The sequence below is a fragment of the Xiphophorus couchianus genome, chromosome 5 (genome assembly GCF_001444195.1).
Source record: "Xiphophorus couchianus chromosome 5, X_couchianus-1.0, whole genome shotgun sequence".
Lineage (NCBI taxonomy): Eukaryota > Metazoa > Chordata > Actinopteri > Cyprinodontiformes > Poeciliidae > Xiphophorus > Xiphophorus couchianus.
The window spans coordinates 5,846,887-5,861,459 of NC_040232.1; the positions used below are offsets into that span (position 1 = coordinate 5,846,887).

Below are 14,573 nucleotides of genomic sequence, written 5' to 3' on the forward strand. Positions count from 1 at the left end.
GTAAAAGTACAAAGAACAATATTCATAGTTAGATTGTTTTGTTACCACAGCTACAACCCTATGCTGTGAGATTAATCTTTGAGTTTGAGCCCTGTTTGTTCACAAATATAAATTAGTAAACTACAATTTTAGCTTACTGCATTTTAGGTTGGCCAATAAACTACTCCCCCTCTCCCAGATTTCATTAAATCTAACACAGAAGCTTCTTCGTCTGTGCATAGACTACAAACTGTTGCACTCAAAAACAATCCCAGACTGTCATCTAATCCCAAGGATACAGGAGATCCTAGAAAACCTCAGGGGCAATTCCTTGTTCACAGTGTTGTACCAAGGGAAGGCCTACCATCAAGGTTTCATGAGTGAGAAAAGCAAACCATGTACAGCCTTTATAACACATTGGGGACTGTACAAATCAGTTATAATCCTATCTGGGCTGACAAATGCACCCCAGCTGTTTTTCAGCCTTACATGGAAGGATGCCTGGGGTGACTCAGAGATTAAATATTTTTTTACCTGATTCTCATTCTCCTGGATGTGTTTTTGCATGTGGGTCAAGCGAGTTGCTCCCAACATGACAATAGATCTAACTGAGCCAAATGAGGTCTTGGAGGAAATAGTAGAAGAGATACTGTACATCCTCAGAAAGAGGAGGTTCAATCAGATGCTGCTGAATCTAATGATGGTCAATGAGATGAAGGAGGACCTGGAGAACACCCAGGAAGGAGGAGGCAGACTAGGAGAGTCTACACTTATGACCAGTTTGACTTATGACAAAAATGTTTTGGAGGAATTGTTTGGTTTCTGACACTATAGCAAGACTAAACACTCCCCGGGTCAAATTGGCCCACGAACATTTTTGCTGTACCCTAGAAATGAACATAACAGGACGGTTAAATTATTACAATTTTTTAAAGTTATGGACAAAACACTATTTTATCCATTTATTTAATACATTTCTTTTGTCTTATTAATTTTATTGTTTAAAACATTATGCCTAGTTAAATTTGTTCAAGCGTAGAAGTTTTACAAAATTAGAGCTGTGTGCTACGTGTTTGTTTTTGTACCGGAAGTAGTGTCAGTTGTAAAGTTGTAACTGGAAGTAGAAACTATGTAACAGTTTTTCTGTGCTCCAACGCCCGGCTGTTCCAGAGAGAACAATTCCAAGAAAAACACACAGAGTGGGCAAATCTAGTTGCCGAAAATAAAGAATAACTCCTGTCTGTTTTATGAGTTTATTACAATCACAGAATTAAAATACTTAAATTTCAATCACTGTTACCTTGCTCCGTTATTGACTGAAGCTAAATTTAGAGTTGCTCTTTATGTGTTTTTTCTGACTTGATGTTAAACTATTCCTTCATTGCAGTCCCAGTAAAACTATTTATTCTACTGGAACAAAAAGTTCCGGTAGAACTGTTTGTTCTGTTAGCGTAGATATTCTAAAAAGATCACTGCTAAAATAAAATCTTCAAACTTCAGCGGCAGTTACAAGAAACAAAGTAACTACATTGAATTGACCTTTTCACGATGTTGTGTATGAATCTTTATCTCTCCAGGGCTGCTGCTTTATAAACCACAGTTCTCAGCTCAGCTAACTTAGACATTGCTTCTTTCAACTTCTTTTCAGTCTGCTTTGGACAGGTAAGATTTTTTTAATATACAAAGAGTATCTTTGTTTAGAATACACTACAGCAATTAAAAAGTATTGTGTGTTTATTGAGTTATAAAAAAATTTTTATAGAAGATATTTTTCTCATGAATTTATTAGAAGTGCACCGATTGCAGGTTTCAGGCTGATTCCCGATTAAGAATCTACTAAATTCCTGACCTGCTGATTTCGATTTTAGACGATATAAATTTTTTTGTCTGTTATCTTGCTAAATATAGGCAGAAAGTTGATGAGTTACCAACAGTGGGGTGACTTTTGTTAACTGCAAACATTTAGACATGATCTGCTTGGCCGGTCTACTAGTCAAACCTCTCACAGCAGAGCAGAAGATAGCAGTTGCTTTAAATACGTTTGCCAAGGTAGATAAAATCGTTGGATAAGATCGGCTTCACATGTAAAAATCGCCCGATCACCGATTTCCTAAAATTAGGGAAATCGACACAGATAAATTGGATGGGTGATAAATCAGTGTAGCCCTTGAATTTATAATTCCACTGATATTAATGTGGTGGAGCTGTGTGGCTGTTTGTTGAAATCAAAGATCTGTGGAAACCAAAAATGTTGTAGCAACCTCACAAGGGGACATCAAAATTGTTGGGAGTCAGAACTCGCTTCGAAGTTTGGCTTATGTAATTATTATGAATTGTAATCCATAATTTATTATTAATTAATAAATCCAGGCTCAGTCTCTGATGAGGGAATGAAGAAACTCTTCACACAACAAGGAATAATCACTGATATGCTTATTTCTAATCGAGTCTCAGAATTTATTAACTAAATAGTCCAACTTCACAGCTGAATTATTATGTGAATAACTTCTTTCTTTAACTACTGGCATGTAACATAACTACTGATAAGAGAAAAGAAATATAAAGTGATAGGTTTATTTTGTCATAACCTGCAAAGAATCAGCCAGAGACAGAGATTAGGTTTATTTTCTTTTCTTTTCTGCAGAATAGGAGAATTGAGAACAGACGCGACGAATCGCTGTCAAACACTGTCTGAAATCAATTCTGCTAGATCTTTCTTTGCATTTCTCTTTATTGTATAGAAAAAGGAGGTTGGGCTTCTTCACACAGAGAATTGACCAACCGTCTTCACATTCTGGACCCTCCTATGGACATGCCCTTACAAGGGCATGTGACTGACCACAACTAATCAGTTACATATGGAACTAATAACACATGAATGTTTAACGTTATCAGCTTCCAGGCAAACATCCTAAACAAAGTTAATAATATACTACAAAAGAAAGAGAAGTTAAGTAAATATAAAAAGAAGAATAATATGAGAGTAATAATATGAAAAGAATAATATGAAAAGAATAATATGAAAACATAACTTGTAAAATAAACTCATGAGTAAATGAACAGGAGGATAATTTTTCTAACATAAAGAATAATAAAATGGGAATAAAATCAGATTAATGAATGAACTTCATTGTTTCCTTCACAAATATTTACAGGCTGAAACTTTTTGTGTTATCTAGAACTGTTTACTAATGTTTCACCATCATTAACTGCTGCTCCCGTAAACAAATACTCTCTCAAAATTGTGATATTGGCTTACGCTAACACATGCAAAGCTGAATAAAATGAACAGAAATGCATAGGTAAAAATGTACATAAAAGTTCAAATGCATGTATGAATTACATGCGTAATTGTTTCAATAAATATTCAACTGTATTTAATGCATGGGCAAGTAATCACAGTATTTAACCATTAAGTCTGACTTCTATTCATTTCTGGTTATTGTCCTGTGTTAGCAGCACATCCTGACTTTATTTTATCTGTCAGCCAGACCCTCCAAATTCAATGGGTAATAGTCATGTTGGCTCCAGTTTCTTAACAGACATGCTGAACACCACCAGGAAAACAGATAAATCAAGTTTATTTAAACAATAATAAATGGTTCGGTGAGTGGTTCGGATCCTTGGGGTGGGCACATTGAATCGTCTGCGCACTGAAGAGCAGCAAAGAAAGATGGTGAGTTCGAGGTTGTCGGAAATGGGAAGGTCAAGAGAAATTAAACTTACTTGATTTAAAGTTCGCTTCTGCCTAGAAGAGAGGAAACTGTGGGTTTGTGGTCTTGGTTCCTTTGTGGGTGTCTTTGGAGTAATCCAGGTTCCAGACAGAGGTCTCGACTGAGTGAGTTCTGGTTGGTGATGTGGAGACTGCGGTGGAGGGCGGACAGATAAGTTCAGGCGTGGAGGAAAACAGAGGAGCGATCCGACTGCCAGCTGGGATCGCTATGGCTTTATGGCTAATTTGCAGAGGCGGAGAAGAGACACGGCAACTAGTGGGTAACTATCCACGGCGTTACGAGGGAGGAAATCCAGGAAGCCAGGTCTTGGGCTTCACATGTAGTTTCCCAAGGCGTCACGAGAATCTCGTGACGAGGGATCAGCTCAGAGAGGCAACAAGAGTCGATTACTAGAAGTTCTTCTAAGGAAAGCACAGAGAGTTGTCGCTAAGGGGCCTCAGAGTACCATTACTGGCAAACACTCAGGCAACGAGGGGCTGGCAGTCTGCTCCTCTTAAGCTCCAGGAAGATTAAGTGATGAATAACAGGTGCGCTGACAGAGTCAACGGGCACGCCCCTCCAGATGTGCAGCCTCTTGTCACCATCTGGTGGATGAAGGTGAAAGCAGCAGGCAAACAGAAAAAACCCCACAAAGAAAAACCAAAAGCCCCAGTTCCCAACAGTAGTGCTATACTGTTACAATGAATGGCACTGTAAACATATATTTACCCAGGCATTAAATACATTTAAATATGTATTGAAACAATTTTGCATTTAATTCATACATGTTTGAACTTTTATGTACATTTTCACATATGTTTCTCTGTTTAGTTATTTTTTTATTTTTGCATGTGTTAGCATACCCTTTATAAAGCCCACCATGCATATGTTATGTTTATGACAGTGTCATGTCAGTCTTATGCACACCCCTTCAAATACAGTGTTACCTAACTTTCTTATATGATGTATAAAAAAGTCATAGAAATAAGGAAAATGCCATGCACTATGTAAAAAACAATTTAATTCCTTTTTTCCCTTTTTTTTAGCTATTGACTACAGCTATGCTGCCTGATTCAACTTCAGCTCTTCTTCTACTAATCGTCCTCCTTGTTCACCCCTCTCTTCCGACCTGTCGGATCGGGACCCAAAGCGAGTGTGATGCTGCTCCTTTTGTACCAGGCCACAACCTGGTGGGGGAAGGTTTTGATATAGTCACACTGCAAAGAAAAGGAGCTCATGTGATTGATGTGAAGACTTACCTGAGCCCCAGCAAAACCTGTAAACTCTGCACCAACCCTATTCAAAATGATGCCTACCAAAAAGTAATTAAAGATGCATAAATAAACAGCTGCACGTCTGACTTGAGGGATTAACAATAATGCGACTTTTCTTCATTTTAAGCGTCCATATTCTCTTGCTTCCTGGGGTGCCAGTCCATGCAATCCTGACATCATCAGCAGTTATCACACCACTGTTAGGTACAGTATTTGAACTGGATTGTGAACACTGTAAAAGTTGAAGCACATAATTAAATTAACAATTACTGGATTTGTTTTACATGTTACAGTTACATGTTCCAATCAACCATGTATGTTTATTGGACATTTATGTGGTAGACCAACACAGTAAAATGAATTTAATCTTAGATTTTTCACCTAAATAAAAACCTAAAGTTTGTGAAAGAAATAGTAGTAAGCCATGTTAGCATTTTATTAATTTTGTCAAACCTAAAAGAGTTGAATAAACTGGAGTTTATAAGTTGGTGCTAAACCTATAAACTCAGAGGTTTATACTGTAGGTTCAGTTTATAGGAGAAAAACACAGGAATGGGAACTATTTCCCAGAATGCTTAGCGGCATGGTTTTGTATCCAGAGATGGATGTGTGTTACATTGATCTAACTTTGGTTAGCTCATTAAGGCAAATGTTCATTTTAATAAGTTGTAAGTCTCTGCTAAAGGTTTTTGAGCAGAATTTATGTTTTTATGTTGATCTTTGTTAAATTCATTAGCAAATGATAATTTTTGTTCTAATCAAATTGAAACAAGAATTTTAATTATTCCAATATAAAATACATATTTAATGATAAGGTGAGTGAAAATAATACAGAAATGTGAGAAGGAAGTTTTTTTTTCTTGCATATTGTGAAATGATTACTTGGTTTAAAGTCCAGTATTAAGTTAAAACTCACAATTCAAGATTAATGTGCTAACAGAACTTTAAAAAACAATGTTTAGACAACATGTCTCTTCTTGTTAAATGAACCTAATGCACTTTAAGTTCTGAGTTAAAACCTAAACAATTTTCTTATTGACTTTAATTGCATTTCAAAGCAGCAGACTTTCATTTTTAAGTCGAGCCACCTTCATATATTTTATGGTGTAAACTGTAAGTCAAAAATATTTTCTCTAGTCAAATCATTTCTGTTTGGAGAGAGCAGTTTGTTGCATAGTTCACCCCTCATTTCTATTTCACTTTGTCTGTTGTGACAAGACAACTTAACATCTTTAGTCTGTGCATATAAAGATCTGACTCTGACCCGAAACCCGACCTAAATTCAAGTCACTCCTTAGTCCTAAACCAAACCCCTGAATCAAAGACAGCACTTCTTATGAGGACTTACAAGGTGAGAAATCCTAAAAAACAAACACACATATATTCACACACACAAAGGGACATGTGCTCAAAGACCATCATGCAACAATGAGAATCAGTTTGACTGTGAATAACTATAAATAATTAGTTAGGAAAATTATTAACAAACTAGAAATTTTGATTAAAATTACCAAGTGAAGAAAACAGGCAAATACAGGCCCATTCACTAAATTAGAATATTATTGAAAAGTCCATTTGTTTCAGAAGTTTTATCACTAAGTGAAACATTATATAGAATAATTCCACACATATGAATTTTTAAAGCCTTTATTTCTGTTAATTATGAAGATTTTCAACATACAACTAATGCAGACCTAACTTTGAAAATTGTAATAACACAGCAAACCAATAAGATATTTTCTGATAAAGAGGAATGAAAAGTGTTTGTTACCTCCTTAGAGGTTATTTTCAAAAGTACTTTTAATCTGAAAACTGAGCCACATATGGAAGCATTTTCTAATTTATTGAATATAACTGTAGTTTATGAATACCTGCCTAATAAGGCTGTGGTATTAAAATAACAATAGTTAAATCAACAATTTCACTAAGCTTAACTACCTTATTAAAAATATGAGAAATGAACTGTATAGATGTTTAATAATAATTACTTCCTTTAAAATGTCCAACAGCTCTCTGATTAAGGCTTACACATCCCAAGACACCAATGATTGGACGGTAAGAAACAACTCAAAGCTGAACATTTCAGAATATTTTCAATGCAGCCCTGAGTTTTGATAACACAACCTTGATAGAAACCTTGCTGGTTGATTTTCTTTCTTTCACCATTTCATTTCAGCTAATATGTACTCTTCCAAGCAAGTATTTTGTTATCTTTTTAGTTTGCATTCAGTTAGAACTGACGTAAATGATTAGATTAGTGATAGAAAACTATGGATTCTTGTTTAACACCTTATAAAATACTTGTTTTGTATGTATTTCATCAGTTTGGCTTGGAAATTGAAAAGGTTTTGTTTGACAACTTCGATGTGGGAGGAACCGGCTCCAACGCCTACAAGTTCGCTTCACAACAGAGCAAAGAGGACCGCTACACTTTCAGCACACACAGTGTCACCTGCAACCATTATGAGTAGGATGGAAATTAGATTTTTTTTCATTGAGTTCTGACAGGTCATGGTTATTGAAATAATTCTCTAATTTTGTCTTGGTGTCTAGATTTATATTATCACCCACACCTCCCTTAAGCGTAGAGTTCAAAAGGCAGTTAGACATCCTGCCAAGTCGCTATGACTCCTCTACTAAGAATGAGTATAGAGATCTCATAAACACCTATGGCACACACTACTTCAGACTGGTGAGAACTTTGGCACACACACATTGTGAATAAGTTACAGATATTTTTCTGCAGGGAAGCATTTTAAAGAACTTTAAACCTGTTTTAGGTTGAACTTGGAGGGCGACTGAGACGACTGATATCTTCACGAAGCTGTTTGTCTTCCCTGGATGGATTAACCTCAAGTGAGGTAACAAAATGTACAAAATAACAGATTTTTACACAACCATATGTGATACTTCCATGATTCTAACACCGAGGAGAGAAAGTAACCCAATATGGTCTGGTACTGCGTTAGGGTAAAAGATTCTGGGTCGGTACGCAGTACCAGGAGAACGGCGTAATAAGGCCATCATCATCATTTATCGTCATTGATAAAATTGTTTATCAATGTTTATACATGCTAGCCGTGATGGAAAGAGTACAAAAATAATGTAGGCTACTCAAGCAAAACTACAGTTATTATTATTGTTACTGTTATTATTATTTTCATACTTATTTGCACATAGTACCTCATAAAAAAAATTGTCATAGTACCGGCAAGAATTTAAAACTACTTTCACCCCTGTTTATATTATTACCAAATACATGAAGCAGCAAAAATATGAAGTTCATCGCTTCCAACAACCTACTTGAAGTATTTTTAAGTGTGATTTTTTTTTTTGTTTTATTTTGTCCATTTTAATTCAAAAGAATTTCTACATGAACATATTCTTCTCTGCTTGTGTCTAGCTCTTTATGTAAATGTCTGGTGAAATGCAGGTTTTTTTTAAATCTCTTTGCTGTTCTTCCATCCAGATCCACTCCTGTTTATCTATGGGTGTTGCTGTTGGCTTGGGGAAGTTGGAAATCTCTAGTGTCCAGAAATCTTGCATTAGTGTCCTACAAAGCCAGGACTCTGCCACTAACTTCAGCTCTGGTCTTCACCAACACCACTCAGAGGTGTTAGGAGGAGATGGTTGGTTGGGGGAGTTTTCAATTTCCAAAAGTGATTCCACAGCCTACATGAACTGGCTAAAGAGCCTGATAGAACATCCAGATGTTGTTTCGTTCTCCCTACGACCTCTCTATCAGCTCGTGCCAAGCAAACTTCAACAGGCAGGGATGAAAACTGCTATTGAGGAGTATTTGAAGGACAATGCTGTGAAGAAATCACTCCAAGAGCCAGACTGTGAGGGTTCTATTCAGTCGTCAAAAACAGTATAGAGTGGTGAGATCTTTCCAGGTAAATGCAGACAACAGATCATAAAGTCCTGAGAGACATAAGTAATCTTGCATTTTGATTTACTGATTGATAATAAAATATGTATTCTTGTATTTTGATTTATCAATGATTATTAAAATAAGGATTTTTGTATTTTGATTTACTGATGATTATACAAAGAGTTGATGTAATGAAAAGCAGATCAAGAAATGAATAAATGGTGAATAGAATTAAAAACTCAGATGATTATCAAAAGAAGTTATGTTTGAATAATTAAATCAGAAAGATGATTATGTTAATGATTTATGGTGATCACACAGCATACACAGAATTGTAACTGAAGCAGTCATAAATTGTGTGAAGCATAGTGACATGTTGTTCTCAGACTGTGTTATAATTAGAGCAGGAGTCAGGGCCAGAGCTGAGCAGGAAAGCAGGGGAGCTCCAAAGAGGAACTGGAATGTTTTCTTCGAAACTAGATTAGAGAAGTGAATCCAGATGGTCAATGGACAAACAACAAAAGGAGAAGTGAGCAAGACGTTGACTGCTGTGGGAAGATTTGGTACTTTTCCACGAAGCCATCAAATGTTTGAGAAGTCATGTAAACCATCACGCCATACACAACTATGGAATGAGAGAGTATAAAAACCCATGAAAAGAGGAACAAAGTGTTCTTAGTTCTCGGTGCTGAAGTCAAGCTAACAAGAAGATGCAGACAGAAGACCAGCAGAGGACCACACCCTGGAACCATGGAGAAGTGAAGACTTTGCACTGCTAGGAGGGGGACAAGACCCATCGACCCTCAACCCTGGTTCCTGATTCGATCTCTGCTCTGCACTCAACCCAAGGATCTCAAGGCTACTACATCAGACTTGGTGGAAAGACAAAGGTCACTAAGTGATGAAGATCTGAGTGTTCGGAAGACAACAACCAGCTCTACTTTGCTTCTATTCAGAAGAGGATTTTGCCATTTGAGGACAAAGACTCTAACCAAGGACATTGAAGTTTTCTGTTGCTAAGGTCATCCATCATCTGGGTATGAGTTGAACTGCACCCCAAAGCCACGCTCAGTAAATTAGTGACACAGTTTAGGGAAAGAAGTTAGGAAAGGATGAAGGTGGTTTATAATAATTTACATTTTTATTGTTAAGTTGTAATCATTGATAATTAACCTGTCTGTCACTTACCCTTGCTAAAAGCTTGCTTAATAAAGATGCATTAAATTTCTAAAAAGATCTGTGGACAGTGAAATTAATTGAGCCATCTATTATTTTTGGTTCTTCTAATTAATGTAAAACCCATGAACATGTTTTTAGAAATGTGGTGGCTTTGGACGTTCCCTTAGTGTTGATAAAATAACGACCTTGGGGCTTATGTTGAGCCACTAAAAATATATAGTCTGTAACAAGTGCACATTGTTGATGGAGAGAGAGCAACTGTTAACAAGAGTGGTTATTGAAGTTATGCAGTTGCAAGGGCTACTCATCTGTCTTACCTCCGATTGTTGACAGTCTGACAGGTGACTCAGGTCTATCATTGTGGTCTGTTAAATTTTCAACTGTGTCTGCAATCCTACCCTTATCTTGGCATGGAATCTGAATCAGTTCATGTGGTGTGTGTGAGGAAGGAAAGTGGAAGTCTTTACAAGGCCAGTAGTCTGTGGTGGCGCAGGGGTTAAGCACAACCCATGTATGGAGGCTTCAGTCCTCGACGCAGCTGTCGCAGGTTCGATTCCCGGCTTGGTGGCCTTTGCCGCATGTCTTTCCCCTTTTCTCATTACCAACTTTCCTGTCAATTAACTATCACATAAAGGCCACTAGAGTCAATAAAACCTTTAAAAACACATCCTGTAAGGATCCTTACTGTTTCTTGCACTATGTGTGCTTAGAAAACTGCTTACATGCATACGTGCAAAGGAAATAAAATAGACTAAGACTTAACGACCAAAAAAATAAAAATGCAGACGTATGTACTAATTTCTCCACTTCACCATCTTCCCATCCAGTCCAGTGGACAGAGATCCACGAAAACATTCTGAAAAGGATTGTGGATCAGCTAACAAACCCACATGTCATGGCGTACCCAGACAATTTGTACTACATGTTGACACATCAAAGGAGGGCGTAGGTGCAGTTCTCTACCAATGACAAGAGGCAGCACAAAGAGTTATAGCATATGGGTGCAGAACATTGACAGCTGCAGAGAAAAATTACACGCTACACTCTAGTAAGCTGGAGTTTCTCGCACTGAAAGGGGCCATAACTGAGCTGCATGTTAGAGCTGATCCAGCCTCTTTCAGAAGAGAGCATAAAAGTAGCTCAGAATTCAGACAGAGTTGTGGTTCTTAAAAGAACACAAACATCTCTAAATCACAAACAAAAACTTAAAGAAGTGGGTTTTCCTCTGTTGGGTGTCTGGGCTCTCCCTTAGAGATAGGGTGAGAAGCTCGGTCATCCATACCATACCATACCATACCAACTTTATTTATAAAGCACTTTAAAACAACCACAGCTGATACAAAGTGCTGTACATCAAAACACAACATAACAATAAAAAAAACATAGGAGAGACTCAGAGTAGAGCCGCTGTTCCTTCACGTTGAGAGGAGCCAGTTGAGGTTCCTTCGGAAGAGCTGGAACAAGTGGCTGGGGAGAGGGAAGTCTGGGCCTCACCTGCAGATTGATGAGGATGGGATCCTCAGGAGAGTAAAAACATCTACATCACAGCTGGTCATCCCAGACTCCCTAAAACCAATAATCTACAAACTAATACATGAAGACCTGGGGCACTTAGGTGCAGATAGAATGGTTGTCCTGGCCAGACATTGTTTTACTGGTCTATGATGTGACAGGAAATTAAGCACTAAATTACCCAAGGGTGCGTATGTATAAAAAGGAAGAAACCCAACAGAGTAATTAGAACACCCATCCAGACTATCACAACACCTGCACCATTTGAGATGATCTCCATCGACTACTTGTACTTGAAGAAATATAAGGGAGGTGAAGAATGTATACTTATTATAGTGGATCCCTTCACTAAATATACACAAGCATATGCAACCAACGATAAAACTGACTGATGACTTTATCCCACGATTTGGATTCTGTTATAGTTTGGCTCAGATGACCGCAACAAGAATCTGGGACACAACACAACATCAACAGGACACAACATCAATAACCATTTTAAGCCCTTTAGAGGCATTTATTAAAGCAATGTCAAGGGGAAGTGCGTGGCAGCCCAGGAACAGCTGCACCGGCATCTGCTCCCTTCAGTCTGGTCCTCTGTCTGGTGCATATCGCCCTCAGTCATGGACTTGTTGGCCCCCACAAGTCCCAGGGTCCACTCCCAGGTATGGTCAAGCGTCACCTCCACATGTGGTCCATCTGAACTGGCTCCCACACCGTCTCAAGCGACCGACGCGCCCCACGGCGTCTGGCTCTGGCTCTGCCTCTGGAGCTAGATCTGGCCTCTGGTTCTCATCTGCAATTGATGGAATGAACGCTCCTTATTTATGGTCAAGGTGGACACATGACTGTAAGCGCCTCCAAAAATTGAAGACCTTAATTAAAGCATATTTAGCTGGCCACTATTCAACACAGGAGGAGGCCGTCACAGATTCCCATCCAGGAAACACCTCGATCAGGAAGGGAATTTGAAAACAGTCTCTTTGATAAGCTCCACAGTTATGTGATGTCCGCTCGTCTCACAGCTCACCTTATCACCTCCAAGCAAATCCTGCAGAACATTTCAACAGAACTCTGCTTGGAATGTTTCAAACACTCAAGGAGACACAAAAATCAAAATGGAAAGAACATTTAAACAAAGTGGTTCACGCTTATAATTCCACTGTTCATGAAGCAACTGGATTTTCTCCTTTTTTTCCGTCTCTTTGGTCATGAACCAACTCTGACCTGAGCTTTCCTAGGAGAGAAAAAGAAGTAAACTAAACTATTCTGGCTTTGCTGAAATGTGGAGAGAATCAATGAACCATATGCAATTGCAATGGAAAACATGAAAAAAAGTGCAAAAAGAGGACAGAGAAATTATATCATTGCACATAAAATTCCACTCTGAGTCCAGGTGATGAAGTTTGATGAGAAACCCAACAACAACAAGAGGACCTGGAAAAGCTTCATAGTTACTGGGAGGATATATTCTATGCTGTCAAAGTCCAAATCTCACCAAACTGATCAAAGTCCAGATTGTTGTTAAAACCACTGCATGGAACAGGAAAGAAACAAGTAAGAAGAACAAGAAGCTACACAACAAACAAGAAGTCCAATCTGCAGATACGGAAAGTTCCAGTGAGGAAGACTACTACGTATGGACTGCAGCAAAGACCAGCTGACTCAAACTAACTGCAGATGCAAAGTTGGACCTAAAGATCTAACTGAGCCAAATGAGGTCTTGGAGGAAATAGTAGAGGAGATACATCCTCAAGAAGAGGAGGTTGATTCAGATACTGCTGAATCTAATGATGGGACAAAGAGATGAAGGAGCACCTGGAGAACACCAGGAAGGAGGAGGCAGACTATGAGAATCTACATTTCTGACCAGTTGTGTCACCTGACCCTTAAGTCCTCAAGATCTGATCCACCAGACTATAGACCACTTTCAGAAAACAACCCTAACTCTTCCAGGCAATCCTCATCCATATATCCTTTTTATGTCAGCACTTAAAATAAATCAGTTCATGTTCATACTAATTTTGTTAGTTTAAGAGGCTAGTTAATATTATAGTCTAATCCAATAAGGATAACAATCCATTGAGACTTGTGTAATTTTATCCTGTCATTGGTGAGAACCGATTTATGTTATATTGACAGTGTTTATACATTTATTTAGACAGGAACACCCATAGAGAGTTATGGAGTTATGGACTAACGTTTGTTCTCATATAATTATATGAGAATAAAAGTTAGTTTCAAACAAGTTGTTCAAGTAAGATATTTTATGACATGTTACTGAAATATGTGACAAATCTGGGTCTATTGGGTAATTTCCTTGTCCCTTGGTGAAGATTTTGTGGGGCCCATCAATACTTTAGACTTTTCACCCTTTAGTACTAATGGACTGTAGACAGTTCTGTATGACACACAAGCTGTATGGAAGATAAGAAGCAAGATGACAACATTTAATGAAGAGAGACAAACAAACTTTGCAAATTGTAATATTTGTTAAAATTACTTGCCTGTTAACATTACCTTTAATCCTAGTTCTTGTGGTGGATATTACTGTTCTGCATGCCAACAATGTTAAATGTTGTTAGGCAACTTTTTGGTGGCAGGGGTGTTGCACCATAGAAGTATTTCTTTTAAATTATTACAATTTTTTAAAGTTATGGACAAAACACTCTTTATCCATTTATTTAATACATTTCTTTTGTCTTATTAATTTTATTGTTTAAAACATTATGCCTAGTTATTTTTGTTCAAGCGTAGAAGTTTTACAAAATTAGAGCTGTGTGCTACGTGTTTGTTTTTGTACCGGAAGTAGTGTCAGTTGTAAAGTTGTAACTGGAAGTAGAAACTATGTAACAGTTTTTCTGTGCTCCAACGCCCGGCTGTTCCAGAGAGAACAATTCCAAGAAAAACACACAGAGTGGGCAAATCTAGTTGCCGAAAATAAAGAATAACTCCTGTCTGTTTTATGAGTTTATTACAATCACAGAATTAAAATACTTAAATTTCAATCACTGTTACCTTGTTCCTGTATTGAAAGAAGCT

The 14,573-nt window shown here is 37.7% G+C and overlaps 1 protein-coding gene across 1 annotated transcript; it reads left to right on the plus strand.

The window, feature by feature from the left end:
* Positions 1-1,524: 1,524 nt before the first annotated feature.
* Positions 1,525-10,076, plus strand: LOC114144281 (perforin-1-like). Its single transcript, XM_028016924.1, has 8 exons — positions 1,525-1,641; positions 4,739-5,014; positions 5,094-5,170; positions 6,976-7,021; positions 7,291-7,433; positions 7,520-7,658; positions 7,747-7,827; positions 8,436-10,076. The coding sequence occupies exons 2-8, from the start codon at positions 4,754-4,756 to the stop codon at positions 8,841-8,843; spliced, it is 1,155 nt and encodes a 384-aa protein (XP_027872725.1). The 5' UTR covers positions 1,525-1,641; positions 4,739-4,753; the 3' UTR covers positions 8,844-10,076.
* The last annotated feature ends 4,497 nt before the right edge of the window (positions 10,077-14,573 follow it).